General features: G+C 51.1%; 3 protein-coding genes across 6 annotated transcripts; all 3 read left to right on the top strand.

The window, feature by feature from the left end:
* Positions 1-1,240: 1,240 nt before the first annotated feature.
* On the top strand, positions 1,241-5,848 carry LOC309599214 (11-beta-hydroxysteroid dehydrogenase 1-like). Its single transcript, XM_082330489.1, has 6 exons — positions 1,241-1,561; positions 2,172-2,302; positions 2,878-2,989; positions 3,640-3,825; positions 4,656-4,799; positions 5,349-5,848. Exons 1-6 carry the CDS (start codon positions 1,474-1,476, stop codon positions 5,591-5,593), a joined length of 906 nt encoding a protein of 301 aa, XP_082186615.1. The 5' UTR covers positions 1,241-1,473; the 3' UTR covers positions 5,594-5,848.
* Positions 5,849-7,364: 1,516 nt separating this feature from the next.
* LOC309599215 (11-beta-hydroxysteroid dehydrogenase 1-like) lies at positions 7,365-10,559 on the top strand (the record flags this gene model as incomplete). The annotated part of the gene is made up of 6 exons (XM_082330490.1): positions 7,365-7,452; positions 8,052-8,182; positions 8,779-8,890; positions 9,024-9,209; positions 9,749-9,892; positions 10,339-10,559. The coding sequence occupies 6 exons, from the start codon at positions 7,365-7,367 to the stop codon at positions 10,557-10,559; spliced, it is 882 nt and encodes a 293-aa protein (XP_082186616.1).
* Positions 10,560-11,260: 701 nt separating this feature from the next.
* Positions 11,261-27,289, top strand: TRAF3IP3 (TRAF3 interacting protein 3). Of its 4 annotated transcripts, none has more exons than XM_082330059.1 (16): positions 11,261-11,691; positions 14,634-14,986; positions 16,266-16,374; positions 16,901-16,958; positions 17,177-17,201; positions 17,629-17,658; positions 17,949-18,044; positions 22,021-22,092; positions 22,359-22,499; positions 23,252-23,389; positions 23,630-23,765; positions 24,554-24,616; positions 24,699-24,758; positions 25,290-25,441; positions 26,609-26,881; positions 27,062-27,289. In XM_082330059.1, the coding sequence occupies exons 2-16, from the start codon at positions 14,690-14,692 to the stop codon at positions 27,143-27,145; spliced, it is 1,734 nt and encodes a 577-aa protein (XP_082186185.1). In that variant the 5' UTR covers positions 11,261-11,691; positions 14,634-14,689; the 3' UTR covers positions 27,146-27,289. The 4 variants fall into 4 exon arrangements, with proteins under 4 accessions (XP_082186185.1, XP_082186187.1, XP_082186186.1 ...); XM_082330061.1 differs by having other exon boundaries at positions 11,268-11,691; positions 26,768-26,881; XM_082330060.1 differs by lacking the exon at positions 11,261-11,691 and adding an exon at positions 11,856-12,004.
* The last annotated feature ends 409 nt before the right edge of the window (positions 27,290-27,698 follow it).

The following is a 27,698-nucleotide window of genomic DNA, read 5'->3' on the forward strand; positions in this document are numbered from 1 at the left end:
TTTTTTTTTTTTCCAAGCCAAGGAATGAAATGGTTGCCCCATGATCACGACCCAAGTTCAAAGCAAAGGGAGGCAGGAAAAGGCAAAGTGACTGTACTGGTGTTATCTGACCAAGCGTGGGTTGAGTGCTTCTTATCAGAGGGAAAGTTGAGACTGAAGCAGAAAAGCAGAAAAAAAAAAAAAAATTCATGAAGCAGAAGCAATGCCAGCAAACTCCACCACCCAACCAGGTATGTCACTAAATTAAATAATCTTTATTTTGAAGCTACAATAGAGGAAAAAAGTTTGCTACAAATAGTTCTTTCTGGCTGGTTACAGTGGAAGGGTCTGAGAGGGACAACCACAGCATCGCGCCCAGACGGCGGTGCAGCCCCTGCGCTGCAGATGATGCTCCTGTCCCCGCAAACACAGCTTTGCCCGCTGAGACAGCAGAGGCTCTAGCGAGGCAGCTCCAGGAGCACACGAAGCTCCCGCAATGTGCCCCCGTCCCACAGCAGGTACTGGTACCCTGAAGATCCCAGTGCCAGACCAAGGCTGGAGCATAATTCATACCTATTGCATAAGATCGATTGAGTTTGCTGCTTTCCTCAGACTATATTCACTTAAAAGTAAGAACAAAGCTCTTGCAAAATTCAAAGCAGGAACCACAGCAGCAAGGACCTTTATTTCTCTGCAGAAACCAACATTCAGTATTTCACTGCAAACCTCCCTGTGCCTGAACGGCCCCTTGGAGCTGGGGCAGTTGGACCTGCGGTGATGGGTTCAGCTCAGACCCCGCTCCCTCATCTGCTCACAGGACTGGAGATGAAAAAATAAACCCTGCCTCAGCAAAGCGTTTTGGAGCTGTTTAGGGGTGGTACACACTGCTGGGTCCCCACTGCCCAGCATCCCAGTGGCAGGCAGCTGCCTCGGGGCACAAAGCAGAGATGCCCTGGGAGCCCAGGACCTTTGCTGCACGTCCCCCCGCAGCACGGCGGCCCCCGGTTGCTCCCCCAGCACCTGACCCACCACGAGGCTTTCGGCAGCCATCGGACCCAGGCTGCATCTCCGCACGCGCCCGCGTACAGCGCCGGTGGGAATAAAAGGCGATGTTTAACCACCTGCACTAGGGCTGCCTCTGATGTTCTCAAAGTGAAACTTGATGCTGCTCAGCAAAGACACACCTCTTCCAGGGTGTTGTGCAAAATTCTGCATTTTAACGTAGGACAGGAAATATGAAAAGAGCTGGGCAGAACTGAAACAGCACCCTCGGTTAGGCCGAGGTTCGCCAGCTCCAGCGGGGAAGCAAATTAAAGGGTTTGCTTCACTTATCCATCCACCCGTGATTTTCCAGTGCTTCGGAAGTTGCGGTTCCTTCTCTAGCAGGTTTTAAAGAATTGGCATTGCTGCTTCCCTCTGGAGCAGCTCTGCATAGTGTTTTTTTTTCTCCTCCTCCCGTCTCTTTCATGCTTTATTTCCCAACTCCACAGTGGGATGGGTCGGTTGCAAAAGATTCTCATTCCCTTTTTGGGATTGGTTTTGGCCTTCTGGTTTTATTCTGCGAGGGAGACTTTCAAACCTGGTAAGTATTAAAAGTGAATCTGTCTTTAATGAACAATATTAAAAGCCGCATTTGAGTGTTTTGCATAGAAACTGTGCAGAGCTTGGACCAAATCACGGCAGAGCCTTTGTGTGGTGGCTGGTAACCGGAAAGTTGTTTTAACAAAGATCTGAAATCAAGCGAGCAAGTAACGAGCTTCCTGGGGGAGCAGGTCAGGCAGGGGGCTGGGACGGAGAGGGCTCAAACACTCCATTTTCCAGCGTGTAGCAAAAGAATTTATAAATGCGACTTTTAAATATTGGATTTTAATTTTTGAAGCATGCACTTAGTAGATAGTTTTTCCTACAAAATAGTTGGGGTGTTTATAAGTTGTGTCCTGACTTGTGGAAAAAACTGCTGAAGGAGCCGAGCGCTGTGCTGGTGTCACTGCACTCGGCGAGGAGCTGCAGCCTCTTCTCAGCACGGCTTTTTCCAGCAGATGGAAGAGACGTCCCGGTGCCGGACACTCTGCACTTGCAGGCTCGCTTAGCTTCCAATTAACTACTTACTCTCAGGGGCATTAGGGGATTTTATTCTATTTTATTTTTAAATAGGGTTTGGATAAATTAAATCCCTGTGCCTTGGTCCCCAGAGATGCTGAAAGGGAAGCGGGTGATTGTCACCGGAGCAAGCACTGGAATTGGAGAGCAGATGGCGTATCACCTGGCGCGGATGGGATCCCACATTTTGATCACAGCACGGACAGAGGCCAAGCTACAGAAAGTAAATGGCAAGCTAAGCACTCACACATGCATGTTCATGGGGTGCGCACACAAACATACGAGGGCCAATCTCACATCACAGGTGCATGCATGAATATATGCACATTTAATTGCTATGGCACGAATACCAGGTAGGCACAGTTACGTTCACAGGTATGTATACTTGCACTGTCTGGGGCTCCTGCATGCACAGAAATCCCTCTCCTGCAGATACATGCACTCTGCATAGCACGTATTATGATATTTGAGCTTGCTTAGTTATGTACACAAATCCCCACACACACCCTCATTCCACTGCAGTGATATATAAGCTCCCTGCTCATCCTATACGCATGCAATTCCAGCACAGACTGCACCAACAGAGCGCCAGACTGCTTTGGGTAACGCATTCACCAAAGGAATAATTTTTCAGGCTCCCTTTGAAGCTTAAAAGGCTCCAAACGTACTCCCGAAACTCCAAACCGCTGTTTTAAGGCAGGGACTCACCACAGGGAGCGCAGCCACCCTCTTTCAGTATGGCAGCGGGCTTCCCAGGGCAGGGAAAGGGGTTTCTGACGCGTGGTGTTGGTGCGGCAGGTGGTGGAGCGGTGCCTGGAGCTGGGAGCAGCCTCCGCGCGGTACGTCAGCGGCACCATGGAGGACATGGCCTTCGCCGAGCACGTGGTGAAGGAGGCAGAGACCTTGCTGGGTACGTTTACAGCCCGCTCTCTGCAAACGACCGCGGAACATTGTATCTCTCCTTGGCCATGCTGCTTTTTGCCACATGCCCACTAAAAAAAGCAGGAGATAAGGAGATGGGGCGAGACAGGAGAGATTTTTCCCTAATTATGCCCTTTGCAGTCCTGTTCCGCTGCCCAGCTTCATCGCTCCAGCTCAAACTGAACTGCGCTCTCGATTTCAGCTCTGTGCCCTCACGACACCCTGTCCCAGTGTCATAAGCCTGGATTTCATCACCCCCAGCTACTGTGGTCTGAAGCCATCCATCAGGCCCGTAGCAGCCTTGCTATTGCGGTCATGGGTCACGGCTGCAGAAGTGCAATGTTTCAGCTCTGCGTGGACTACTCCCTCTCCCACCCCAGGCCATCAGACAACTCGAGGGTGATCTGCCTCGTGCCATGGTATTTGTGTTTTGAACCATGAAAAAAAAAAAATCATGACAAAATTTTTACTGGCAGCCACCATCCAGACTATATCCCTACTCCAGAAATGACAGGCCACAGCTCTGACCCAAAAACCTGATTTCTTTTGATGACATTTATTCTGCTCCCAGGAAAGGCTCTGCTCTGCTGGTTGTAGCCCTCTCCCACCCAGCACTAACGCCTGCTCCTCTGCTTGCAGGAGGCCTAGACATGCTGATTCTTAATCACGTCGGCACGTCGTACTTCGGTTACTTCAATGGGGACGTCGATCACGTGCGAAAGCTCCTGGAGATCAACTTCCTCAGCTACGTGGCGATGACCACGTCTGCCCTGCCCATGCTGAAGGAGAGCGAGGGCAGCATCGTAGTGGTTTCATCCATGGCAGGTGAGTGGGGAGCGAGGTAGGTGACATGGGATTCAGTCAAAGACACCATGAGCTGATTTTGAGCAGTAAGCAGCATGCAGAGACACCAGGCATCGTAAAGGAGCCATAGCCGCTTAACGCACTCAAAAAAAAAAACCACCACAAGACCCAAATCCAGATCTTTTTTCTATTTTCTCAATGGAATTTGTTCTCTGATGCAATCCAATCGCCCCAGCTTGCTTTGTGACCATCCCTGTAATTAAACCCCACACCCCGGAGCCAGGCTCATTAGGGCAGCAGAGCTCACGCACCTCCGGTTTTATGGAGAAAAGTGGAAATGCAGTAATTCCTCACTGCTTTGGATCTCTGGCTGTTCCTCTTGGTCTGGTAGGTCAAGTTCCCGCTAATATTTGTAGAGTGACTTATTGACTGACTCTATTCACAAAAACATGACTCTGTTCTACTAAATTTCTGTTAAGTCAGAAAACTAAATTACTAACAGATGTCCCCCCTGACAGCCAGTATGTTGGTTGGTCTTCTGGTGATCAGCTTAGCTCAGGATCCAGAGAGAAGAGTTTAAACTTTGCTCCATCTCTCCTCTCTGAGGGTTTCCTAGTTACTGCAGGTTGCTCGTACCCTGAGCAGAGACATGAGCCATAGCGTTGGCCTTAAGACCTTAAAAGAGCTGGAGGCTGACGGGAATATTTGTAATGCTGCTGTTCGGATGCCAGGATGACATTTCACTAACAGTAAACTCCCTTTGGGTAAAACACCCTATCTGTTGCAGAGCAAAACAGAGGTTGGGGCAGAGCTGCTTTCTGTGCTATAACAGAACTTCACTCTGTGTCCAGGTAAAGTCGGGTTTCCCCTTACGGTCCCCTACTCTGCAACTAAGTTTGCCTTGGATGGATTTTTCAGCTCCCTGAGGCAGGAATTCACCATTCAAAGCATTAATGTTTCCATCACGCTCTGCATCCTGGGCTTCATCGATACTGGTAAGATCAGTGCTGTTTGACCCGGCTGATCAGGAGCCGAGCATCACCTCCTCAGCTTCTTATCCTGCCCCTCTGCCCCCGACTCTCCCCTTTCACCTCCGCTGCTGCTTTTCCTCCAGCCCCGCTGTAGCACGAGTGCATGCAAAACACCCGCTGGTCTCGGGGGGATCCTACCTCTCTTCCACCAAAAAAAAAAAAAAAAAAAAGTCTCAAAACTGATTTCTCCCTGCCCGCTGCATAAAACCAGCCACCGCACACGGGCTGGCACAGCCTGACATTCCGTTAGTACAAACGGATGTGCCAGCCACCTATCTGCCGTTAATCCCATCTATGGATGCGCCGGTAAGGCGCGGGAATGCAAACCGATGGTTAGGGCGGCTGGAAGAGTTCTGCATGTGCTGGGCAGGGATTTCGGCTCGTGGCTCGGCCGCTAACGCACGCTTCGCAAGCCCCGCTCTCCCCGCCGACGTTAACCCAGCGAGACGGCCTTCCTCGGCCCCTCGGCGGGCCGCAGCCCTCCCCGCCTGAGTCCCTTCTGCTCCCGGGCAGAGAACGCGCTGCGCGCCGCCGCCGACCTGCTGCTGGTGTCGCCGGCGCCGCGGGAGGAGTGCGCGCTGGCCGTGCTGCGGGCCGCGGCGCTGCGCCGGCGGGAGCTCTACTACCGCTACGGCTCCACCAGGATCCCCCTGCTGCTGCGGGACTGGGCCGCCGACCTCCTGGACTACCTGGTCAGGAGCCGCTACCGGCTGGACAGCCTGAAGAGCAACCCCCCCCAGCAGCGCCCTCCCGGTTAATTGAGCCGTAATTAGCGGCGGCCGCCGGCTCGGGAGGGTCCGCCGGTCCAACACCCTCCTCTGCCGGCGGAGATGGGCCTTGCAGCCGGGGCCCCGCCTCGCACGGGAGGGACGGGCCTCCCGTTAGAAACCTCCGCTTGCGCTTTGCAAAGTTAATGATTTTATAGTTTTAATTAGGTCGCCCGGGCTCTGAGGGGGCGGCTCGGGACGGCCGCGTGGCGCGGGGCCGGGCGTGGGAGGGGATCCCCTGCAGCATCCCGCCGGGTTGGACCCCGTCCCTTCCCCAGGCTAGGGAAGGGTAGTAACAAAGTAATGACTAAATAAAATTTACTAACCTAACAGCTGTGCGTGTTCTGCGGGGTTTTTTATCCCCTCTTCCTCCACTACTAAATGCTGCTGTAAACAAGCACAAGCCCACTGACTTGCCTTCCACAGGGAAGCTGAATCCTTGCAATAATCCGCCATTACTTCATCTTCAGAATAACTGCCTTTTTAGCCTACTTTTTTTTGGTTAGTTTAATGGCCAAATTAAATGCAAGTTTTTACCCCAAGCAAAACTTCCCAAACGCGGTAGGCGGTTTCTTACGCAAACATTACAAGTGGAAAACGCTTTCTAGACACGCAGCCTTGCTGCATCGCCGCCCCGAGCCGAGAGCTCAGGCCCCGGGAGCAACGCGCGCTGAATACGAAACCAACGCAGAAGCCCGCAGCGAGCTCTGCGCCGCCTCCCCCACCCTGGCAGCGGTGCCCAAGTTGGCACTTTTACATCTAACGTGGTTCTGGCCATCGGAGCACCAACTGGTACCTGCCCTGAGACAAAACCATGCGAAACCTCCCCAAACCCTTCCCACTGAAGCACATGATCGGTTTGCTCCTGGCTTTCTGAAGGAAATCAGGAACCGGCACTTCTGTTCTCCTTGCCCCAAAATTGCCTACACGAGCCAGTGCACACAGAGCAGGGTTTGCCCTTTAAAACTTTTTCATTCAGAAAATTATTTGCAAATCCGTTCGCCATATGCCCAGGCAGATGCTGAGCAGTGCGACATGCAACGCTTGTAAAAGCTGAAGATCTTTAGTATTCACCCGCTTGGCTTTCCTACTGCCTTTTGCAATCAGTGGATTCCTCAAGACAAGAGTGCAATTTTAGGTGTAAGAGCCACCCAACAAACTGTCAGTATTACACCAGTGGTGATACCACGTAGGTAGGATAAGCCAGGAGCACCAATAAGGGTCTAAAAACGCAAACTTTGCCAGTCCTGCTCTCTCATTCCTATGAGCCCGTACCACAGTGACCGCTGCTGATCAACAAATCCTTGCAGCAGCCAGAAAGGAAGAGAAGCGTGGCCTCGGGTTCAGACGCGGAGTGGAAGAGAGAGAAGGCGGCCCATCCTATGGAGGTCTGCACCGAGGGGACAGGGGTGTCCCAGCCCCAAGGCAGCCACCAACCAGCACGCCCACCGCTCTATGGAGCTGGAAGCTTTTCAGGGCCTTCCTTCAATGCTCTCAAAACCACGCCCAGGACTCTTGGCGGGACAAGGGTGCAAAGGGACAGTCTAAAGTCCAAAGTGACACTCTCCATTAGGTTAATATTTGCTAAATCACAGGAAGCGTAAAGAAAAAGTCCAACAGATACCAGCAAACTTGTGCAAGACGAGAATCAGTTCAAAACTGCTAGTGCTCCCAGCCCCGTCTGCAACCTACTGACGTGTCCACCTCCCCACGGTCAGAGCCGCGGAGTTTGTCTCCCTCCTGTCTGTACTTTTGCAGAGAGATGGGTCTGCTTCTGAAGATTTTCACCCCCTTGCTGGGAGTGGCACTGGCCTTTTATTTTTATTCAGCACCTGAGAATTTCAGTGAAGGTAAGTCATTGGAAAAACACGCTTTAAAAGCACAATCAGGGAGGCTGCTGCCAGAGCGGCAGTGCGTGCCCACGCAGGAGAGCACGGGCCATTTGAAGGGCTTTCAAAGCACAGCTGGAAGAGCCAAAGCCTAGGAGGGCTGAGAGCTCGGAGGGGAGCGCAGGCAGCCCCCGGCACAAGGGCTCAGAGCCCCCTGTGCCGCACAGGAAAGCTCACGGGATTACGCTGGGGTCTGCCGGGACGCGTGGTGAGTGTCTGATCTCAGAAAATGATTTATTTGGGAAACACACAGTTATCCACTTAAAGCATTTAATCGTTTTTTATTATTATTATTATTATTATTATTATTCAACTCTTGCCATTTCCAAAAGCCGCTCCCAAACCAGGCTGGATGCGGAGCTCAAGCCTCGCATGCACTCCCCACCAAACTGGGATTAACGACCAGACTCCAGTCGGGGTCTGCATGAGTAGTGCACGCTGCCTGCAGCTCCCCGCACCCAAAGGCGAGGGGCAGCAGGGGCAGAGAGGAGCCGTGGTGCCCGTGGGCGGGGGGACGGTGCGGGCTGCGCCAGCTCTGAGCCCTGCGCCCTCCTCCCCAGAGATGCTCCGGGGGAAACGGGTGATCGTGACAGGAGCCAGCAGCGGCATCGGGGAGCAGATGGCCTATCACCTGGCACGCATGGAGGCCCACCTACTGCTCACGGCACGGACGGAGGCCAAGCTGCAGAAAGTAAATGGCAAGCAGAGTACGCCAGGCAGGCAAAACACATTTGCAACCCAGAACCCCACAAGCGGGCAGAATGCAGATATTCACCCCAGCCCGGGCACACAGGGATGCCAGACACCCTACAGATCCACCCCAGCCTTTCCCCAGCACGAGCCTGTTCTAACACACACACGCCCCCACCGCAACAAAATGGGGTTTTCAATGCTGACAGCCCAGCATTTCTTTCTCCGTGGTCTTCAGCTGTGAATTCTGATCTCCACCACCAAGGACACCACCAGTCTACCCGAGTCCTGGGCTGATCAACCCTTGCCCTTTCTCAAAGTCTAAGCTGTTTTTGCATTCCATATATAACAATCAAAATTAAGCAATAACCCTATTTATAAAAACTATATATTTGGCTCGGATATGCCACTAACTCTGCAACCAGAAACGTTTCTCTAAGCAATGTGTCTCCTCCCACGAAGGGAAAAGGGTTTCCAGCAGGACAGGGAGATGCTCCGCATGCGCCCCAAGACAGCGACAGCATCATGGGATGGGGACGGGGGTGGTGTCCATGGAGGAGGGGTCCATCACCAACACCGCTCTTGCTGTCGCCGCAGGTTGTGGAGCAGTGCCTCAAGCTGGGTGCCGCGTCCGCCCGCTACGTGAGCGGCTCTATGGAGGACACCACGTTCCCCGAGGTGGTGGTGAGGGAGGCTGAGAACACCTGGGGTAGGTGGTGGGGAGCCGCCCCTCCTCACTCCCCAACACACCCTGCGCTACATTTTTGGGGCCATTCCAGCCACCAAGCAGCTGTTTTGGTTTTAGATGCTGGTTGCTAATAGCAAACATGCTCTGCTTCCAGGAGGCCTCGATATGCTCATCCTAAATCACATTGGTTTCTCCTACTTCAACTACTTCAATGGGGACGTTGGGCACGTACGAAAGCTCATGGAGACCAACTTCCTCAGCTACGTGGCGATGACCACGTCTGCCCTGCCCATGCTGAAGGAGAGCGAGGGCAGCATCGTAGTGGTTTCATCCCTGGCAGGTGAGCACACAAGGGACCAGGCTCTCCCTGCCCACATCCCTTCCTCTGCCTGCAAGGGATGCCCGCTGCAGCTCTTCTTCGACAGGCAGAATAAGGACCATAAGGCAGAGAGCCACCCCGCTGGGATCAGCATATGATTTACATCCTGGATGCACAATTCAAGTCTTCTGCGGGATTTATATTCTACACCCTGCCCTGCTAGTCTCTTTGCACCCACTAATCACCTTCACACATTGCAGTCAACGGTACGCCACTGCACGTTATTTTATGTGCATGGCCAGGTATTATACATGCATTTGGTATACAAGGGTATATATACAGGCATGCAAGAACAGTATTGCCCACAACTGAGGGTACTTCATGCCATATGTTACATTTTAAACATTCCTGCATTTGTTTATTTCTCTCAAGCATCCATGACATGACTCAGTCATCCTAAATCACAATATTGTAGCTACTTGAAGGGCAAGAGGAAGGGAGAGCCATGCAGCCTGGTGTCTGCCTAGTACATGAACCCCGACATTGTGTCTCTGCTCCAGGTAAAACTGGCAACCCGTTTGTAGCTCCCTATTCCGCAACTAAGTTCGCCTTAGATGGATTTTTCAGCTCCTTGCGACATGAATTCATCATAGACAAGGTCAACGTCTCCATCACACTCTGCATCCTGGGCTACATCGACACGGGTAAGCTCAGCATCACTGGGGCCCGCAACTCAGTGCATTTCCAGACAGAGCCAAGCTGAGCGCACCCCCCACCCCCGGCTGCTCAGCACGCTGCTTCGCCACCACTGCTGGACCCTCAGCCTGCAGCGGCTGTGCAATTGTGGAAACGGGACCCCAGCTCTTTAAAAAATGTGGCCCGAGACCTTTGACTGTGCTGTTCTTGCAGTAAATTGAGGGGAGGTGGGGATTCCATCCTACAGTCACTCAAGAGGTGGAAAGGAATGGGAAGGACATGGCTATAATTGTTATTTATTTTAACTATTCCAAGCCTTGTTAAGTAGGTCTGATCCCCAGAGTTTGTCAGTGTGTTAGAGGAAGCTACAGACACCCCCACTGAGCCAGCGGTGCCTGTGGCAGCCCCTCCATCTGACGCTGCTCCTTCCCTCCCTGTCCTCCCGTCCCTCCAGAGAACGCCGTGCGAGCAGTCTCGCATGTCATCCGGGACGCGCCGGCACCGAAGGAGGAGTGCGCACTGGAGATCATCAAGAGCGGGGTGCTGCGCCAGCGGGAGCTGCGCTACCCATCCTGGGCAATGGGCAGCCTGCTCCTCCTCAAGGAGATAGCCCCTGACTTCCTCGACTCCCTCATCAGGAGCAACTATAAGGTGGAAAACATCAGAAGAACATAGCCCCTGGGGCAGCAAGCCGGCACACCTTGGGCCAGGCATGAGGGATTTGGGTGTTAATCTGGCCACTTGGGTGCCCTTTTCCACGCCACTGGTGCAGTCCCATGCTGATGCACCCTGGAAGCCAAGATGGGATGCACCAGAAGCCTATAACACGCAGCACGAAAACATCCTTTTTAGTAATGAACTCTTGCAACTGGCTTTTTTCCAACCAAGAGGCACTTCAGAGAAGCTCCTGGCAGCAGGATCTGCTCACCAGCAGGTTACCCGCTCAGCCTCCAGAATCAGTGTTCCCCCACCAAAAGCCCCAAAGGCAGCGGTGCTGAGCACTGCGGGAAGCCAGCAGAGCCACGGCCCAGAACGAGGATTTGGGCCAAGCAGCACAAACCACCCAAAGCCAGGAGAGGGTCTTTGAACCGGGAAATTTTTTGTCACGTATCCCTTCTAGGCTGGTCTTTGTGAAAATAAAACCTGCGTTACTTTACGAGCTCTCTGCATTTACTTGTGTTCCTTTTCCATGTCCATAGGCACAGAGCCCTTATCAGCACCCAGCTGGTTAAACCGACCTCCCTGCATGATTTGCATTAACGCAGCTTTCACTTCTCTAAAGACCTTAATGAATTTCTGCCAATGGTGACCTCTCCTCAGCTGCCAATACACACTTTTTTTCCTTTCCAATCTACGGGAAGCCTTAAAATAACAGCATTACTGTACTTCCCTAAGTCTGGATTTCTCTACCCCAAAGCAGCTCGGGGAGACTCGGTCACCAAGTGCCACGAGCAGCTCCATGAACCAGCACTCAACCTCCGCGTGTCAGAGACCGATAAAGGGAGATGGCCCAAAAGATAACTGCTAGCTCTGCTTAGAGAGAAGCTGGAGACTTTGGGGTCCCAAGATAACCCAAATCCCCCCGCGAGCCAGGCCCCTGCGCCCCGCAGCCGGGCTGCGAGCAGAGACAGGAACCGGGGCTCGGCTGCAACGTTTCCTGTTTTACAGAGCGAGAAAAAGAGCGAGAGCAGCAAAATGAAGTGGTTGCCACGAAGATGGCAGTTGGAGCGTGTTCGCGCCCGATAACCCCCTGCTCTCCCTGCTCCTCCGCGGCGGTCGAGGGGTAGGACAGGACCCCTCGGGCCAGGTAAGAGCCTGCAGCGCTGGGGCCGGCAAGGGATGGAGGGGAGCGGAGCCTGCCGTGCTAAAGGCAGCAGCATGCACCTTTTTTCCTCTTTTTTCACCCCGCTTTCAGCCTACATGATTGACACTGGGAGGCTGTAACATGAACTGGCAAGAAGCACTTTTTTTTTTGTTTCCCTTGAAGCAAGAAGTGTAACAGCTTGGAAAGCAAAGATAAAGGACATGTTTGTTAATTAGAGAGGGTAATTTGGGGCAACAGAAGGAGGAAATAGAGTATTAGCTTGTCACGAAGGCCTCAACAGTTTGCTCAGCTTGGGGTGAGTAATGGACCGTGTATTTCTTAAACTTTACCTTGCTTTAAAGCGCATTTTTTGTTAGCCAAGGCTCTTACAAGAGGTGCTGTTGGGATGCACGGTGACAGGCTGGGCAGCCCAGAGACAGCGCAGGTGGGAGAGGGGCTGAGCTATTCCTGACGGGAAGAGCTGGATGAGTGGGGACCGAGCAGGACATCCGAGGCCCAGATTCAACACGGAATTGGGCCATTCTTAAAACTAAGAAAAATTAGTTGAAAAAGGCTTTTACAGTGTCCTGAAGTGTCTGGAGCAGGTTTGGCTGTAGATACACACTTTGTCCCGAGCTGTGGGGTTTGTACCCAGCCTCAGGCTTCAAGGGGGCACGTTGCTGGATGGTGGCATGTGCCCAACTCGCATTTCTGTGTGCGAAGCTGTTGGCCAAACGCTGCCTTGTCTGCTGGGCCAAGGAAAGCATGTGTGCACCAAGAGGAAAGGCCCTGGGTGAGCACAGCAAGATTGCTGCGGTACGGACGTGAAAGCTGCATGGGGATAACCTGCTCGGGCTTTGATACCCCCAGACTCCTCCAGTTGAAAATGTATCGCAGTAAGAAACACCCAAATAGTAAAACACTGTTGGGATCCTTCAGTAAATTTAAGCTAAAATTAGAGATGCTTCAGCAGCTATTCAAAGAAGAGAATATTCAAATAAAATTAATAAAAGCACTAAGTGAGCACTGCCTAATCTTTCAGCAAGTGCCATACTTAAGGGGTCTCGAAGCCCACATCCCAGGTGGGCTCAGCGCTGGGAGCAGTGTCCTGGCTGTGCGTTTGCAGGCACCGTCCCTGCCCAGAGCAAGAGCTGGCCGCCCCGAAAGCGCCGCTCTCCTTCCAAAGGCAGCCCCTCCAGTGAAAAGGCAGCACTAGCTACGAGCTTTGGGTACACCACAGCTAGCACAATAAAAGACAATAAAAAGAATTACGGAGCAGATTTTAATGCAGACTAAAAAGCACGGAAGTATTATACATGTAAATGGGGTTTACTTGTTCCCATTTTTTTTTCCATTAGACTCAACAACTTCCTAATTGCTTGAGACAGAATGAGACCAACGAAGTTTTGGTGGTTTTGTTCAACACTGAAGAACATTTAACTTGAATTTGCAGAGACTAAAATTCATTTTTTTTCCCCCTCCTTCCTACATTAACATGATTTACTAAACATGAGAAAAGCCCCACACCAGACAGCAGCTCCCAGGCTGAGCCCCCCAGGGCCAGGCACCCTCCGAGCATCGTCCATGGGACGTGCACGGGGACGATGAGCCTCTCCACTGCCGATGGGGTGAGGGGACAGGAGAGGGGGACACAGCCTTCGCTCGCGGGGAGGAAGGCAGAGGAGCAGTTTAGGTAGTTATTGCTGAGCTTTCTCTCACTGATGCAGAGGCAAAGGCCCAAAAACACTTGATACGGCGAAAGTCCAGTAAAAAACAATGCACCAGTGGCTTGCAACTGTGCAGAGAAGTCAGCAGGAGGGAGGAGGTTTCGTATCTACACCCTGCATGCACATGTAGACGGTACAATAGTGCTGAAGCAGAGGAGCTCCTCCTTCGGCCAGGCCACTGCCTTTTCTGGGGACTTTGTGGCCCAAACATGGAGGCAGAATCCATGCCTAAGGCAAACTGGTACCATTGAGAGCCTGTGCCCCCCCAGTTCTTGAGCACAGCTTAACAACGAATTAATCCCAAAACGTAACGATCAATCACTACACTTCTATTTGCAATGAAGGAACCAAGGTGCAGTTTGGCTAACACACAGACCCAGGGCTGCAGCCGGCAAGGCTGCGGGAGGACAAGCGAAGGTGGACGAGCAGAGGGCAAAGCGTTACGCAGCATCCGAGCCAGGAGCTGGGGAGGGAGGGAGCAACCAGGAGGTCAGAGAAAGCAGCACTCAGTAGCTGTGGTCTCCAGAGAGTGGGTGCGCTCAGGCCTGCGGGGACTTTGCCTGATGCTCCATTAAAACAAACAAACAAACAGCCCCTACAACACTGCAAGGTTTTCACTGCTCCAGACCTCTCTGTGCACACAGAAAAGGCAGCCACCACTAAGGAATATAATGCAACTGCTCGAAGGGTAAATCACACCACAGCACCACTATATCTGGACCTATCAAAAAAAAAAAAAACCACCTGGTAAAAGAAATGCACGCTTAAAAGAAGTTTATTGCGGAAATAGCAGCTCTTGCTCTGCCTGTGTTTTCATTGCTTTCTTTAGAGCTCTTTCGCCAACCTAAGAGCATGCACCAAAGAAACAGTCTGAATAACAGAGGGATTTTATTTTATCGGGAAAGGAATTCTTCCAGAGGAAGCAGTGGAAGCATCATTACTTGGTAGTGAAGCCAGCTTCATGAGGTTGTGTTAACTGTTTGAAATTCTGTTCCGAGCATCTGCTGGGTCAGCACCACCCGACGGAGAAGAGAGAACAGCACGGTGTGTTTTACGCAGCCAACGCATATGAGTTCACGGACAAGAGATTTCTCCAGGAACACCACTTGCATCCATTGCATGAGGACTCCAGAATCTGTGCCTGATACCTCATATTCATTTAATCTTAGAAATGATCTGTTTTCAGTCAAATTGTGTCTTTTCCCTTGGTTTCATCAGGACAGAGGACCTCAGAGCGGACGGCGTGGTCGCAGACCGGCAGAGCTGCGCCCAACATGATCAGCCAGCCCGAGAGGGCACGGCCGCGGCACAGGCACGAGAGCTACGATGAGAAGTGCGAGCGGCGGCACGAGACGCGGGAGAACCTGCGGCGGCGAAACAACGTGACGACCTGCCGCCGCCTCGGGAGGGGAGCGGAGGAGCCGTCGCAGAGCCCCCGGCAAAGGGAGTTCCTGAGGAGGAGAAACCTGGCAAGCGCTGCTGGAAGGACACCGCCGGGACAGGAGCCTGAAGCACGCGTCCCCCTGGACCCGTCCTTGCGGGTGGAGCGGAGCCCACCCGTCCTGCTCCAGGTAACGCCTGCCCCCGGAGCGCAGCTCAGTGCTCTGCCTGCTCCAGCTAGCACCACTAAAGCACCCACAGCCTGTCCACCGGTTGCAACAGCACTGGCATCCAAATCAAAGTACAGACAAAAAGTGAGAATGCACCAAGAAAAAAGTGCATTTCCTATGGACTGCAGTCGGGCATGGGTAAACGCTGTCACCTCCCTCCTGCCGTGCTCCTCTCCAGTTTTCCAAACCCTGAACCAGATGGAGATTTTTCACCATTTCTCCAAGTACAACCCCACATCCTAGCTGCCAGATTACAGTTTTGCACTTGTACAAATTATTTTTAACCTTGAAAACTGAGGTCTAAACACCTGGGTTCCCTCCATCACCTTTGCTGTTAGCAGGAAGGGTGCAGGTATCAGAGACTCCCTGGTACTCGCTACCTCCCCGGTGCTGCACAGCTAACAGCAACCCAGAGGGCTCAGCGCCTTGAATAACATCTATAGAAAGATGCAATGCAAAACACCCCAGTCTGAGAGCCAAACCGATTTCCTTCTAAACTTTTATCCCGTGCAAAATGAACAATTCCCCTGGTACACTGCGAGTTCATCCTAGGGGCTTCACAAACCTCTGTGAGCAGAGACAGTCAAAGGCAAGATGACTTACGCAGGCACGCCCTCAAGATCCCTTTGCAGCAGGAGAGCGCACAGAGCAATTACCTCCCTCCTGCTGCCATTTGGTTCACCAGGTTTAATCACCCACTAGACAGCAGGAATCTGGAACAAGCATTTACATGTGCATGGCCCGCGCACGGTGCCTCCCTCTGTTTGCTTTTGCAGAAGTAACATGGAGCAGGAGGCTGCGGGGGGCAGAGGGGCAACGGGGCGAGCACCCTGCTCCCCCAGCCCCAGGGGGAAGCCAGTGCAGAACAGGTACGCCTGCTCCAAGGCAGCCAAATGACAGCAGAGATCCAAACCAGGACACAGCTCCCTGCCACCAAAAGTCCTCATCTTTTAAACAAAAACAAAAAAGTATCTCAAGACACCTGGGGGGTTCCTTGTCCTGTTCTGGTGTGCCCCCCCAGAAGCCAGCAGGTTTCCCCCTCACTCCCCCGCAGAGCTCTGGAGCTGCTGCAGCCAAAGCAGCAGATCCTTGTGGATTTGCCATGGTTTCTTGGCATATCCTTGATGCTCTGCACCCAGTCACTGCAGGGACAAAGCCTGACCCGGCCACAGCCCCTTCCCCTCCATTCCTCACAGCCCGTTTTGGAAGGATGCTGACTCGAGCTGCCCTCTCATTCCAGCACCCATGGAGCTGCCCCACGTTCGCCCCTGCACACTCCCCGCTCAGCGTCCCCCTCGGCATTTCAGCAGAAGCCATCCCCAGACGAGGTGCCTCGATGAACACCCAAGGTAGGTGAGGGATGCTCGGGTTTCTGAGCACAACAGCAGCCGTGGCGTTTCCCTCCCATGTCCAAGCCTCCACCGAGCGGTTTGGGATGCGAGCTGGTAGCTCCCCTTGCCAGCAGCCCCACATCTGCGCTAAGTTTTACCATCCCAGTCCGAGATTCCCCTGCAGCTTGCAGGTGTTAAGAATACTTTTTCCCATGGAGCTATAAACCAGCCTAGCCCACAGCATAACAACCAGCGCTGCTGAGCAGATGCTCTGCCCTACGGCTTCCCTGTAAGTGCCCCCGATTATCTGGGGCTGGGGGCTGACTCCAGTCTGTAGAATTACTTATTTCTCTGTCCGTCTGAGCAGCACTCCTCTTTGCCTCTGGTCCCTCCTGAGTTGTGTTACTGGATGCTGTTTAAACAACTGCTCTCCATCTTAGAAGCGATGCCATCTCCGAGGCAGCCAAGATGGACACTCAAACAGAAGAACTTCACGGCCTCTGGGACAGGGGGGATCTCACATCCTTTCACTTTGCTTTCACAGGAACCCAGACCCTTACAAATCCAAGCGCAGGAGTGAAAGACTCAAGCCAGCAGACAGAGTAAGCCGGTCCTCCCCTCCCTCCCCGGGCTGGGAATTCAGATCACGGCAGGGCAGCAGCCTCCGATGCCCAAGCCCAGACACGTTTCACCTCGGCGCAAGCTTTCGCTGTACAAATACCCACGCTCTGCTGGGGCGCGGCTGGCGTTCACAGCCATGGGCTGCTGCAGACCCCCGCATCGCCCACACCTCAGTAACACGCTTTCTTTTTTATTTTAGTTGTGGAATAGCAGTTTTAAATAAGGTAAGCAAAACACAGATAATAACTAGCCTTGAACTCCTGCAAAAGAAATGAGCTTCTAGAATTTCTGACCGGGACATTGACTGGTGCTAAATTTCTATAGTTTCAAAAATGATGACACTGCTCCTATAGGAGAGAAAGGCACTTCTGTCCCATGGATATCTACTGTTCTCATCCCATAACTGCCCTGGTTTGACACACTACATGGCAAAGATGCCATAACTCCAATGCTGTAAGTTGCTGCAGAAAGTATTTGCACTTCCCTGCAAAAGCAAACAAACGAAGCCCAGCAGGCTCTCCTCCTCTGCCCAGACTCCGGCTGCTAGCGTCAGTTTTATTTCAAAATATTTGGGTTTTGTAGCCAGTTCATAAAATGTTTATAAACTGAAGCAATCCTATCGTTTTTAAACATTCGCCCTTTCCCTTTCAGGAAATGGTGCAGCTGTCCAACTACCTGAAGGTAGGTACCAAATATTGTACGTACCCACCTGGAAGGCAGGTCTTCAGTCAGTACAACAACATTTTTAAAGTTATAATTATTATTAAACAAAGAGGTGTTACATACCCAATTTTAACATGGCCAGGAAAGCCTACAAACAAGCCACTGAACCCAAAGACCTGTCTGAAACCCCCCAAGCAGAGGAAGCCCTGACCCTGAGCTGGAGGGGGGAGCTGGGCTGTCCCCACCAGCTCCGAGGGTCCCCGCCAGCTCCGAGGGTCCCCGCTGACCGGTTCTCCCCTTCCCCGCAGGAGGCCCTGCACCGCGAGCTGCTGCTCAAGCAGAAGATGGTGATTTTGCAGGAGCTTTTCTCCACGCTGCTGCAAGCATCAGAAAAATCCTGGCAGGTACCGGCGAGCTGCACGAGTCCATTCCCGCTGGGGCTGGGGGCAGGTTTTGCCTCGGTGGGACAGGGCTCGTGTGCAGAAACAAGAGCACCCCACGGGTCTCCCCTTCTTCCTCGGAGCTAAGTTCTAGCTCTGCCTGGCTTCGGTGCTTTACAGGTGTGGAGATGTTACAGGTTTAAAACACAACGCTGTCACCTAGCAGGCAAGACATTGTGCCGAACCGTTCGCCTGCAAGTAGCTGCTTGCCCTGCCTCTTTCCTTGCTGTCACCTTTCTTTTTAGGGAGGGTTGAACACAAACTCAGAATTTAGGGGGCTGCTTTGCTTTAAGTTTTTCCCTCTTGTCCCCCAGAAGATTGTTACAAAACGTACTTTGCTTTCAGATCAACAGGAAGTGTAAAACCCTTTTCTTCTATAAGATTTTTTTTTATACTTGCCTTTCCCACTTTTTCTTAAATAAAAAGCAAACAGAAGTGTGTAAGTGGGGAAAAAAATTTAATGAACCCAAACAACCATCTTCCACCAAATTATCTTTCCTAGTCAAAACAAGTTTCAAATATTTTGAACCAATTTTTTTTTCCCCCCCAAAATAAAAATTTCAGATGCACCAAACGGCTGCATCCAAGTGCTGGCAAACACCACGCTGGATGGGGGAAAAGGCAGGCCGTTTCTTAAGCTGGGAACACAATGGCTAAAAAACCCCACCCAACGCACACAGCCTTCCCGGGGCAAACACAGTCTGTTCCTCGCCAGGACATGCTCTGCCCTGGTTCTTTTTGGGGAAGTGTTCTGGGCCCCAAACACAGGTCAGGGGACCCAGGGCCACGATGCTCCGGCACGCCTGCTGAGCCTTAGGTGCTCTGCTGAATCATGGCCCTGCATCAGGGTATTTCCCCACAGCTCAGACAAAATCCTCCAGGCAGCACTGAAAACCAGGGCCCATTTTCTTTGCTCTCAGGAGGTAAAATTAAGGTGATGCATTTTATGCAACATATGAAATGTTTTATATAGGACCATTAAATCAAATATTAATTTACAGTTCACTGTGCCATTAAAAAAAGTGGTTTGAAAGTTCTGTTGGGGAAGAAAAGCGAGTGATTGGGTGAGATGGGATAAAAACTTGTGTTAGATGTACTGCGGTTAGAAACTTCCGCCTTCGCTTGCTTCTTCAAATGTGAGCAGGAAAAAACAGCCTGACACTCTGCAGGAAGTAGCCATGCAACCTCAGATTAGAAACAGGTGGGTGCACTTTGCTTCTTGCTGTCTCTGCTATAGAAGAGAGATTTGCTGCTGCCTCTCACATTCAGCCTTTCATCGGACTAAAAATTAACTCGCCACTGGCATCGGAGCCAACGGGGCAAACGAGGCAGATGCTGCCGGCTTGGAGGGGATCCCCTGGGAGCTGCACGGAGGGAGGGAGGCAGGCGGGGGGCAAGGGGCTTCTCCGGGAGGTGCTGGCAAAGGGTCCTATCCATAATGCTGTGCCATGGAAGCTGATGGTTGGTTGCCCATTTCCAGGCCCAGGTGAGATGCCAAATGCTTGCTGCAGCAGCTTTTTAATCCTTTCCAATATTTTGGGTTTCAAAAGAAATGTGATTGCATACACGTGAACGATTTGGCAGTGACTCATGAAACGGCCAGAGTCATTTTTGAGATGCTGCTCACATTTGTGGGTGCTTCTGGTTTGATGGAGAAAGCAAATACTTCGCAGGAGGATGGGGTGTAGTTAAACTGAAGGGATAGTGTCTTTGGTTCCTTCCCTCTCCCACAATTTTACTTCTAAGTTAAAGAGACCTTCCTACCACCAGTCTGGACCTTAAATGACCCATCTGTTGTAAAACTCACTTTGTCAATTCAAAAATGCTGCCGATGAAGGAAGCTAAGTAAATCTCAGTTTTAATTAAGAGTAATTAGTTTTGAGCAGTTCTCTTCTTTAAGAAGAAAATTACTACTATAATATATTTTCTTCCCTTCCTGACCTCTGAAGTTGAGCCTGACTTTTGCAAGTACCTTGCAGCTCTGCAGATTTTAAGCTCTTTGCCATTTCCAGTGCATTACTACTACTTTATGGACCCATTTTTCTAGCACAAGCATTGTGTCTGGGCAAATTGGAAGCCTTCCAGAAACAGCACGTATTATTGTTCCTTTAAACCAGCTATTTAAAATTACTAAGGGAAAGATTATCAGAGAATTCACCAATCATAGGGCAACCCGGCCACTACAGCTGTCAGCCAAAACCAGTTTAACGCACTTATGTGGCACTTAAGTGACAGCAGTAGAGAAAGGCAGAAGAGAGTTTGGGAAGAGATTTGGAGCTGCCTGTTCAGGTAACCTCTCAGACTCTCTGAAGACAAGGGCTACAGAGGATTCAAATCCAGTTTTTGCAAGAGTGGGCATTATTTTGAACACGTAGCCCTAATTATTTCCTCTGCCTCGCTTTCAGTAGGCATCTCCGGGCTCCCTAGCAAGGATCCCCAGGTGGTGTTCAAACGGTGTCACCGGGGACACTGCAGAAGGGAGGAAAAACCACCACCATCTGATCCTGGTGGCTACAGGGTTTTTTTTTATTGTTGTTGTTGTTGTTTTTAGTTGTGGGTGGGGGTTTTGTTTGGTTGGTTTTGGGGTTGTTTTGGGTTTTTTTAAAGCAGCCCCTTTCATGTAGATAATCTTCAACACAAGGGCTTGACCAAGATTTGCTCACGTAACTTCTCTGGTCAGAAGCGTAATTTCTTATGCCCTCCCACGTATGTGTGCATACTCGGTCACCCCTCACTGCCACGCTGTTCTGGTAACAGCCCTGACAGACAGCTTATTCCATTTAGGGAAATCTTTATACTCTATGTTCTTTTGCCAATTTATAAGCTGCATCGCCATGAAAGGAGTTTGCCAGCACATTTCTGCTCTGAAGCGTAGGAAGGGCCCGGTGCTCTGTTGCCTTGTACTTTGTACAGTTATTTACATCTGTGCACAACGGCCGTACCACCACCACCCGTCTCTAACGTGAACCTTTGCAGGCAGGCAACAGAATAAAATAAACTGCAGAGGGAAACTAGGTTTAACAGTTCACATATAAAAATGTTTTTCAAAATTTCACCTACTTTCTAAGAGGATAGAGCCATTAGTACTTTGTACCAACTACTGAACTGGGAAGACTTATTCTTTGGGACAGTAAACTTGCTTTTGTGCAAATTTGAACAGTGCTAAGACACCAGAGAATCTGGTTTTGTTGGGGTCTAGCAGCTATTCCTGTAACATCAAGGAGTTTCTTTGTCAGAGGCTCGACTTCAAACAGCAGTAAGCAGAGAGAATACTGGCATTCTCAGTATTGGTGGTGGAGAAACAGCCTACGTGAACTCTTTGCTAGAAATTTTATCTTAATTTGCATGCAGTCTGGTTTCACAAACCCTAAGAAGCCTGACTAACACCGAGAGGAGTTCATAATAAGGAAAATCAGTCATCGCTGTTGCCCTCTATCCCCCTGCCCAACTGCTAGATGTTGCAACGCAGACCCAGCCTATTTCCTAAGGCAACCGGCAAGGCAAGACCTTAGCACCAAGGCGAGACCTTAGCACCAGCCGGAGCTTTAGGCAAGGAGCGGCGCAGGGAGGAACCATCAGCCAGGGAGCAGCTATGCTTCTGCCAGACCCATTCGGGTTAGTCTGGATGGGAAATAACCCAAAGTCCCCTTGCTTTTAACTTCTCATCTCGCTGCAAGTACCTGCACTCAGCATCCAGTGGAACTGCCTCAGGAGAGACTGTCAATGTGCAAAAGTTTTACGTCCCCCACATCCCCTTTATTTGGAGACCATGAAGGGCTTATTTGAACTCCGAGTGTTGAAAAGACTTTGACCAAATTTAGCCACAATATTATAGATGAAGAAAAGGGAGAAAGTGAATCAAAAGGCAAGCTAACAAAACATTGGGGGCATATTGTACAGTTCACGATTCCACACATCCGTTCAATTGTTTTTTCCCCAGGGTCAGCTGAATGAAGATAAACTGAAGTGTAAACTAAGGGCACTTGAAAATCAGCTGCAGGCCTGCACCCAGGTAACGTCTGATTGCCGAGAAACAAACATGGGCACAGAAAGGCATGAAAACAAAATACCAAACCATGTAATTAGGTTGGGTCTCAGTTTCTAGAGCAATCTGATTAGATATGGATCTGAAAATGATTTTTCCTCTTTGCTGAAGCAATGCTTCACAGCAAATTAGCAGTAGCATTTACGCACTCTGGATTTGCTAATATTCAGGCTTCACAAGATTAGGTGTATGTCAGATAAGACCCATCAAGCACTTTAATTCTTCCTTTAAAGAGTTACTCAAAGGAGTGTGTGAAAAAGATCCTGATAGAGATGGAAGACCAGAAGCAGACCTACGAGCAGAAGGCAAAAGAGGCTCTTCAGAAGATGCTGGAGGACAAACTCCAAACAGAGCAGCAGCTGCAAAACTCTCAAGTAAGCCACACCTTTTACACCTGGCTTTGCTTTAATCTAGTCCAACTGTGACAAAGAGCCCCCACATTTCAGGGAAAGGCAATGACTAGCTTACCATTAGTAACAAAGATGCAAAAGTATCATTGTGGGTTTTTTTTTTTTTTTTAGCTACTGAGCAAAATCCAAAGCAGTTTAGTGGCAACCCATGCTCATTTTGTTAGCCATACATCAGGTTATTAAAACCAGCACAAAGCTGGGGAACCATACTGCTGTTTGGCAGTTTTAAATGTAATCCCTTCTCCACCACCATCCCTTCTTCCCATTCCCTGTGCTGCACGCACAGAGCAAAAAGCAGCACACACACAGACATCCAGGGCATGAGATCTCCAGAGACGCTTTTTCTGGAGCTGCTCTTTTATATGAAAATGCATTTTCCCCAAGAGGCAGCAATTTGCTTTGACCCACAGGATAACTGGTATTTTCAGAAAAACAAGTCAGTCTTATCCCAAATACTACCAGGCTTCTAAATCCTCCCAGCAGCAGAGGAACTCGGGTTCCACAGCAAACCCTCTGCCCGCGTTTGCTGTGTCCATCAGATGGCATCAGACCCACGCAGGTTATCATAACCCGGGAGCAGGAGGAGGCAGCGCTGCCCCGGCCCCACGCACAGCCCAGCTGATGTGAGCACCCGGGGACGTTGTTCAGGGCAGCCTGGCATGGTCCGGACGGACGGTGGGTCACAGCCCACCCGTGGGTCCTTGTCTCCTCCGCAGAGAAGCCTGGCAGTGACAAGAGAGGACCTTGCCTTCTGGAAAGAGCACTACACCACACTCAAAGCCGAATTGACCAAGATGACCACGGCGCACACCGAGCTCGAGAACAGCTTCCACGTTTTGCAAAGCGAACTGCAGGTACGTTAGTTCCCCACAGGGCCAGCACCCACGGGAGTTCGCGTTTTCCAGTTTGCAAGCAGGGAAGCCCCCAGGTTGAGGCCACTATATAATAAGTCCCGCTCGATGAAGCGCAGCAGTTACACGTGCAACAGTTCTCCGCTCGGGGTTGCCTTTCGTTGCCGGAAAGCTGCGTGCTCGCGGGCTGCCCGCGGTGCGGTGCCAGGGCTGGGCTGATGCCGGGGCTCTTCTCGCCCCCAGCGAGCGGACGCGCAGAAGGAGCAGCTCCAGCAGGCCCTGCGCAGCCTGCAGAGCGAGCACGCCGCGCTCCACCAGCGAGCCAGCGCCTTGCGGGAGGACAACGACCTGAAGGCAGAGCACATCAGCGCCATCGAAGGTATGCAGGGGAATGGGGGGGGGGCCTGTTCTCCAAATGAAAGGGGGAATAGAAGGAAAATAGTCTTAAAATCCTGGTCCTTAAAGCCAAGCACACACACACGTGCAAGAGACTCTCTCTGAACATGCTGCACATCCCAGCTTGCTGAGACAGCCTCTCGTTTCCAAAGGGCTCCTAAAGCCATTTCCAACTAGATTAAAGGACTTCAGAGAAGTGAAATAACTTTAAGAAAAAAAAAAAAAAAGGATGGAATGAGAGACCTGGGGGGGGGGGGGGGGGGGGGAATCAAAGATGAGTCCTCAGCTTTGATGAGGACTTTTGCATCCTTGTCAGACCCATCAAACACAGCAATGCATGCCCCGCCACCTGAGCGTTACTGTGTGAGGTGCTGCTGCCTGGGGGAGGAGGAGATTAGCAGTGTGTAAATAGGAGCTAATCGTGTCTTAAAGTACTAATTCACATAGAGGGAAGGAAACTCGCGCATACTTCCCATGGCTATTTTAAAACACAGTTAAGGAAAAGTAAATGGGTGGCAGTTCTACTTTCATAATAGGTCTCATACAAACAGCTTTAAAATAAGCCATAAATTAATAGAATGCAAGGCACACTAGAAAAAGCTACCAAAACTGAAAGGGCAATTAACAGCTAGAAATCATGTCCCTTCAGAGAAGAAAGTTCAGTGTAGCCAACGGTAACCACTCTGCTTAACACATGTGGAGAAAGTTGCCATCCTTGCATAAAGATACACGAGATTTACATCAACCTTGATTTTCTTCTTATTATTTCAGATAAATTGCAAAAAGAACAAAACCAGAAGGTAGAGCTGGAGGCAACAATCAGCCGTTTGCACAGTACGTAACACAAGGAAGCGCAAAGTAAGAGATCTGCGTTAGCGCCGTGGACGATGGTAACAGTGGCTTTTCACGTTCACAGACTTGATAGAGAACCAGACCAACGAGCTGAAGACCCAGGAGGCGATGGTGCGAAGGAAAGGTCAGCAAACTTTGTAACCTAGCACTCCTCTCACTGGATACAGGAATGTTAGACCTTACTCTAGGAGAAGCCTACATTGGTTTAGAATACAGGGTTATTTTACAGCTGCGCAAAGCGAGATGTTATATTTTGCTAGTTAACATTAAATGTAAGTGTATTTATGATGGCGAACACTTTAAAAATAAATGGATTTCATTGCAAATTGTACTTCAGTGGCTATGCCATTTTTTTCCCAAGCAAAATACTTCCCAGTTTATAATTGCAACTACAGCTGTACTTGAAAAAAAGTAATAAAAGGCATTTTAACTCTCCCTCCCTTCCATTTCTGACAACTAATTATAAATATTCCTCTAGAGATGATTAACTTGTAGCTACAGCAGAGGCAGGCCCATGATAACTAACTCAGCTCCTGTGTCCTCTGCTGTGTGCATAGCACACAAATATTATCTTTAAACTATGCTGAGTAAACAAGATCTAAAGCAAACTGAAAGCCTGGACCTGTTTCTCATCAGAAGCCTGACTGTTTTCTAGACCAGGTTTTCACCACGCAGACCCCACCTCTCACTCCTGCCAAGGAAAAACAAAACGCTCTGTTAGAGCACCCCGAGGAGGAGGAGGGAGAAGAAAGCCTGAAGGATGAGATGCAGAAAAGGACATCCCAGCTTACAGCAAAGGAGAATGAGGTGAGGAAGTCACTGAATCACGGCTGGGACCGGGTTCCCGGCTGGGGAGCGAGCTGCTGGTGTGAGTGCTCCAGCAGCAGCACAACAACTCACCAAACCTGAGCTTGGTATCTCCTGTAAGGATTCTTTCTGCCGATTTTTTTATCCTGATACCAGCCTCAGCTAAACCCCAGACACACTGTTGAGTGCCCAGGGCTGTGGTAGCAGAGCCCTCTCCATACAAACCCATTTCTACTCTCACAGACAGGAGAATCTCAATAGCCTCACAGGGAAAAGCCAAAGCCACGCTTTAAGAGCCAAAGCCTTGAGCACAAAGGAAGGAGAGGAGGAAAAAAGTCTTGCAAATAACACAAAAGGTCTGCTAACAGAAGCAACACCCTTACAACTGGGCTGCAAAAAACTTCAAAGATTTCTGACCTCTTACATGCTCTTTCCCAACTAAAAGACTGTTTCAGGACACAAGACTGGGGGCACAAACTGTGCCCTCTGCCAACCAACAGCCCCACAGCTCTTACAGTAGTACTCAGATAGCAAGGACTTATAAAAAAAGATTTATAACTTACTGTAGCAGAACTCAGAGCCACACAAGAGAAGAGCTTGTCCTACTGACCCACGCTGGTGAGTGCTGCCCCAGGGATCACCCAGCACCACCTGGGGAAGGGCTTTGTAAAGTGCAATCACAGCAAAAGGGAACAGCTGGGGGATCCCAGCTGCCCCCGCCGTGGCGGCTCTTGCAGCCTCTGGGCACAGGCAGCCTCCTTCCACAGCTGCTGCTAACGCACCGCTCACCGGGAGGGCAGCAGGGTCTCACGCCGCGTGGCCGTTTGGACCAAAGATGCTCCCTGGGTTTTGGGGTTGCACAACCAAGGCACCCATCCCATGTGTTCCACGTCTCAGAGGGTTTAAAGGACTCTGCAATTGCTCTCGCAGTCAGTGAAATGCAGACTGAATTTCAGAATGAGAGGCAAACCCTGCCACGAGTTTGCACTCCGCATCTTCTTCCTGACCTGCACACTTCTATGGTCATAAAAATAACTATTGCTTCTTTCCCCCATGTGATGTGAAAGATGGCAGCAAAGCCAAGCAGGTCACAGGATGGCAACCGACCGGGCATTGCCTCCGTCACCACGTTCCCAGTAACACTGAGATCTGCTCTGTCCCCTATAGGTATATATGGGCATACAGGTAGCAGAAGTGAAAATCCCCCATCACTGCAGTGCCCGTGCATGGGCGAAGCGCTGCAGCCGCTGCGGGAGCCCTGCCACTCTCGGTGCATACAAGAGTGAGGGGAGCCCTCCTGCTAACGGCCCCTCGCTCTGCTTGCAGTGCACGGAGCTGCGCTCGGAGCTGGAGGCCCTGAGCGAGGAGTACCGCTCCTGCCTGACCAGGCTGCGCCAGTGCCGGGACGAGCTCAACCACTTCCAGAGCAAGCAGGCAAAGGTGGGAGGCGTTCCTCACCCCAACTCCCAGTGCTTTTGGACCGAGGCTGCAGATCAGTCTGGGAAAAATTCCCCCATTTATTTGTGCAGCGCGGAAAGATGAATGACATGTTTGCTAGGGATGAGATGAGACGTTTCTTCTCCCCACCAATTTCCTAGTAACATTTGCTTCTCCTTGCAGAGACGGCACAGTCACTGGATCCCTCTCCTGGTGGCAGTGATAGTGATGGCCATAGCCACCTTCCTCGCAAGTTACAGACCATGAAGGACCTTCTCGATGACCGATCTCACTGCAAGAACTGACTTCTTCTCCAACAGCAACGTGCCCTCGCTGCAGCGCACCATCTGCTGTTGTGTACTTGCCTGTTTGGTTCATATCCTGAGCTGGTCTCACTCCAGACAAACTCCCACAGCTCCAATAAACGCTGGGAGATCACTCCTTCCCTCGGCTGCTTTGCTTATTCTGCGTCAGTTTAAGGTTGTGCTGCCCAGTCCCCACGGCACTGAGGGACAAAGCCACTCCAACCACCGCTCCCGGGGCTCACGCGGGGCGGGAGGGACAGGGCAGCAGGGATGAGGCATCCCGCGCCCTCGGGATCCAGCCTCCCTGGTTTTCGTGCCCAGCGGCTGAGAGGACTACAAAATTCTCTTCCTTTATTTATTGCCTCTCTAAATGGGAGGTATTTGACCCTGGACCATCTCTACTGATACCTGACAAAGAAATGCAGCTCAGGGAGGCGTTTTAGCACAGCCCCCTCATATTCCCCCGTGCACTGCCTGCCCTGAGCAACTTTCCCACCGCCCACCCACCAGGCCCA

Source organism: Platalea leucorodia (genome assembly GCF_965183815.1).
Source record: "Platalea leucorodia genome assembly, chromosome: 19".
Taxonomy (NCBI): Eukaryota; Metazoa; Chordata; class Aves; order Pelecaniformes; family Threskiornithidae; genus Platalea; species Platalea leucorodia.

Excerpts from the sequence above, each read along its gene's own strand:
- LOC309599214 (XM_082330489.1), top strand. The coding sequence starts at position 1,474 with ATGGGTCGGTTGCAAAAGATTCTCATTCCCTTTTTGGGATTGGTTTTG. Across the intron at positions 2,303-2,877 it reads CAGAGGCCAAGCTACAGAAA|GTGGTGGAGCGGTGCCTGGA; the intron begins GTAAATGGCAAG and ends TTGGTGCGGCAG. Across the intron at positions 3,826-4,655 it reads AGTGGTTTCATCCATGGCAG|GTAAAGTCGGGTTTCCCCTT; the intron begins GTGAGTGGGGAG and ends CTCTGTGTCCAG.
- TRAF3IP3 (XM_082330059.1), top strand. The coding sequence starts at position 14,690 with ATGATCAGCCAGCCCGAGAGGGCACGGCCGCGGCACAGGCACGAGAGC. Across the intron at positions 14,987-16,265 it reads GCCCACCCGTCCTGCTCCAG|CACCCATGGAGCTGCCCCAC; the intron begins GTAACGCCTGCC and ends CTCTCATTCCAG. Across the intron at positions 17,659-17,948 it reads AGCTGTCCAACTACCTGAAG|GAGGCCCTGCACCGCGAGCT; the intron begins GTAGGTACCAAA and ends CCTTCCCCGCAG.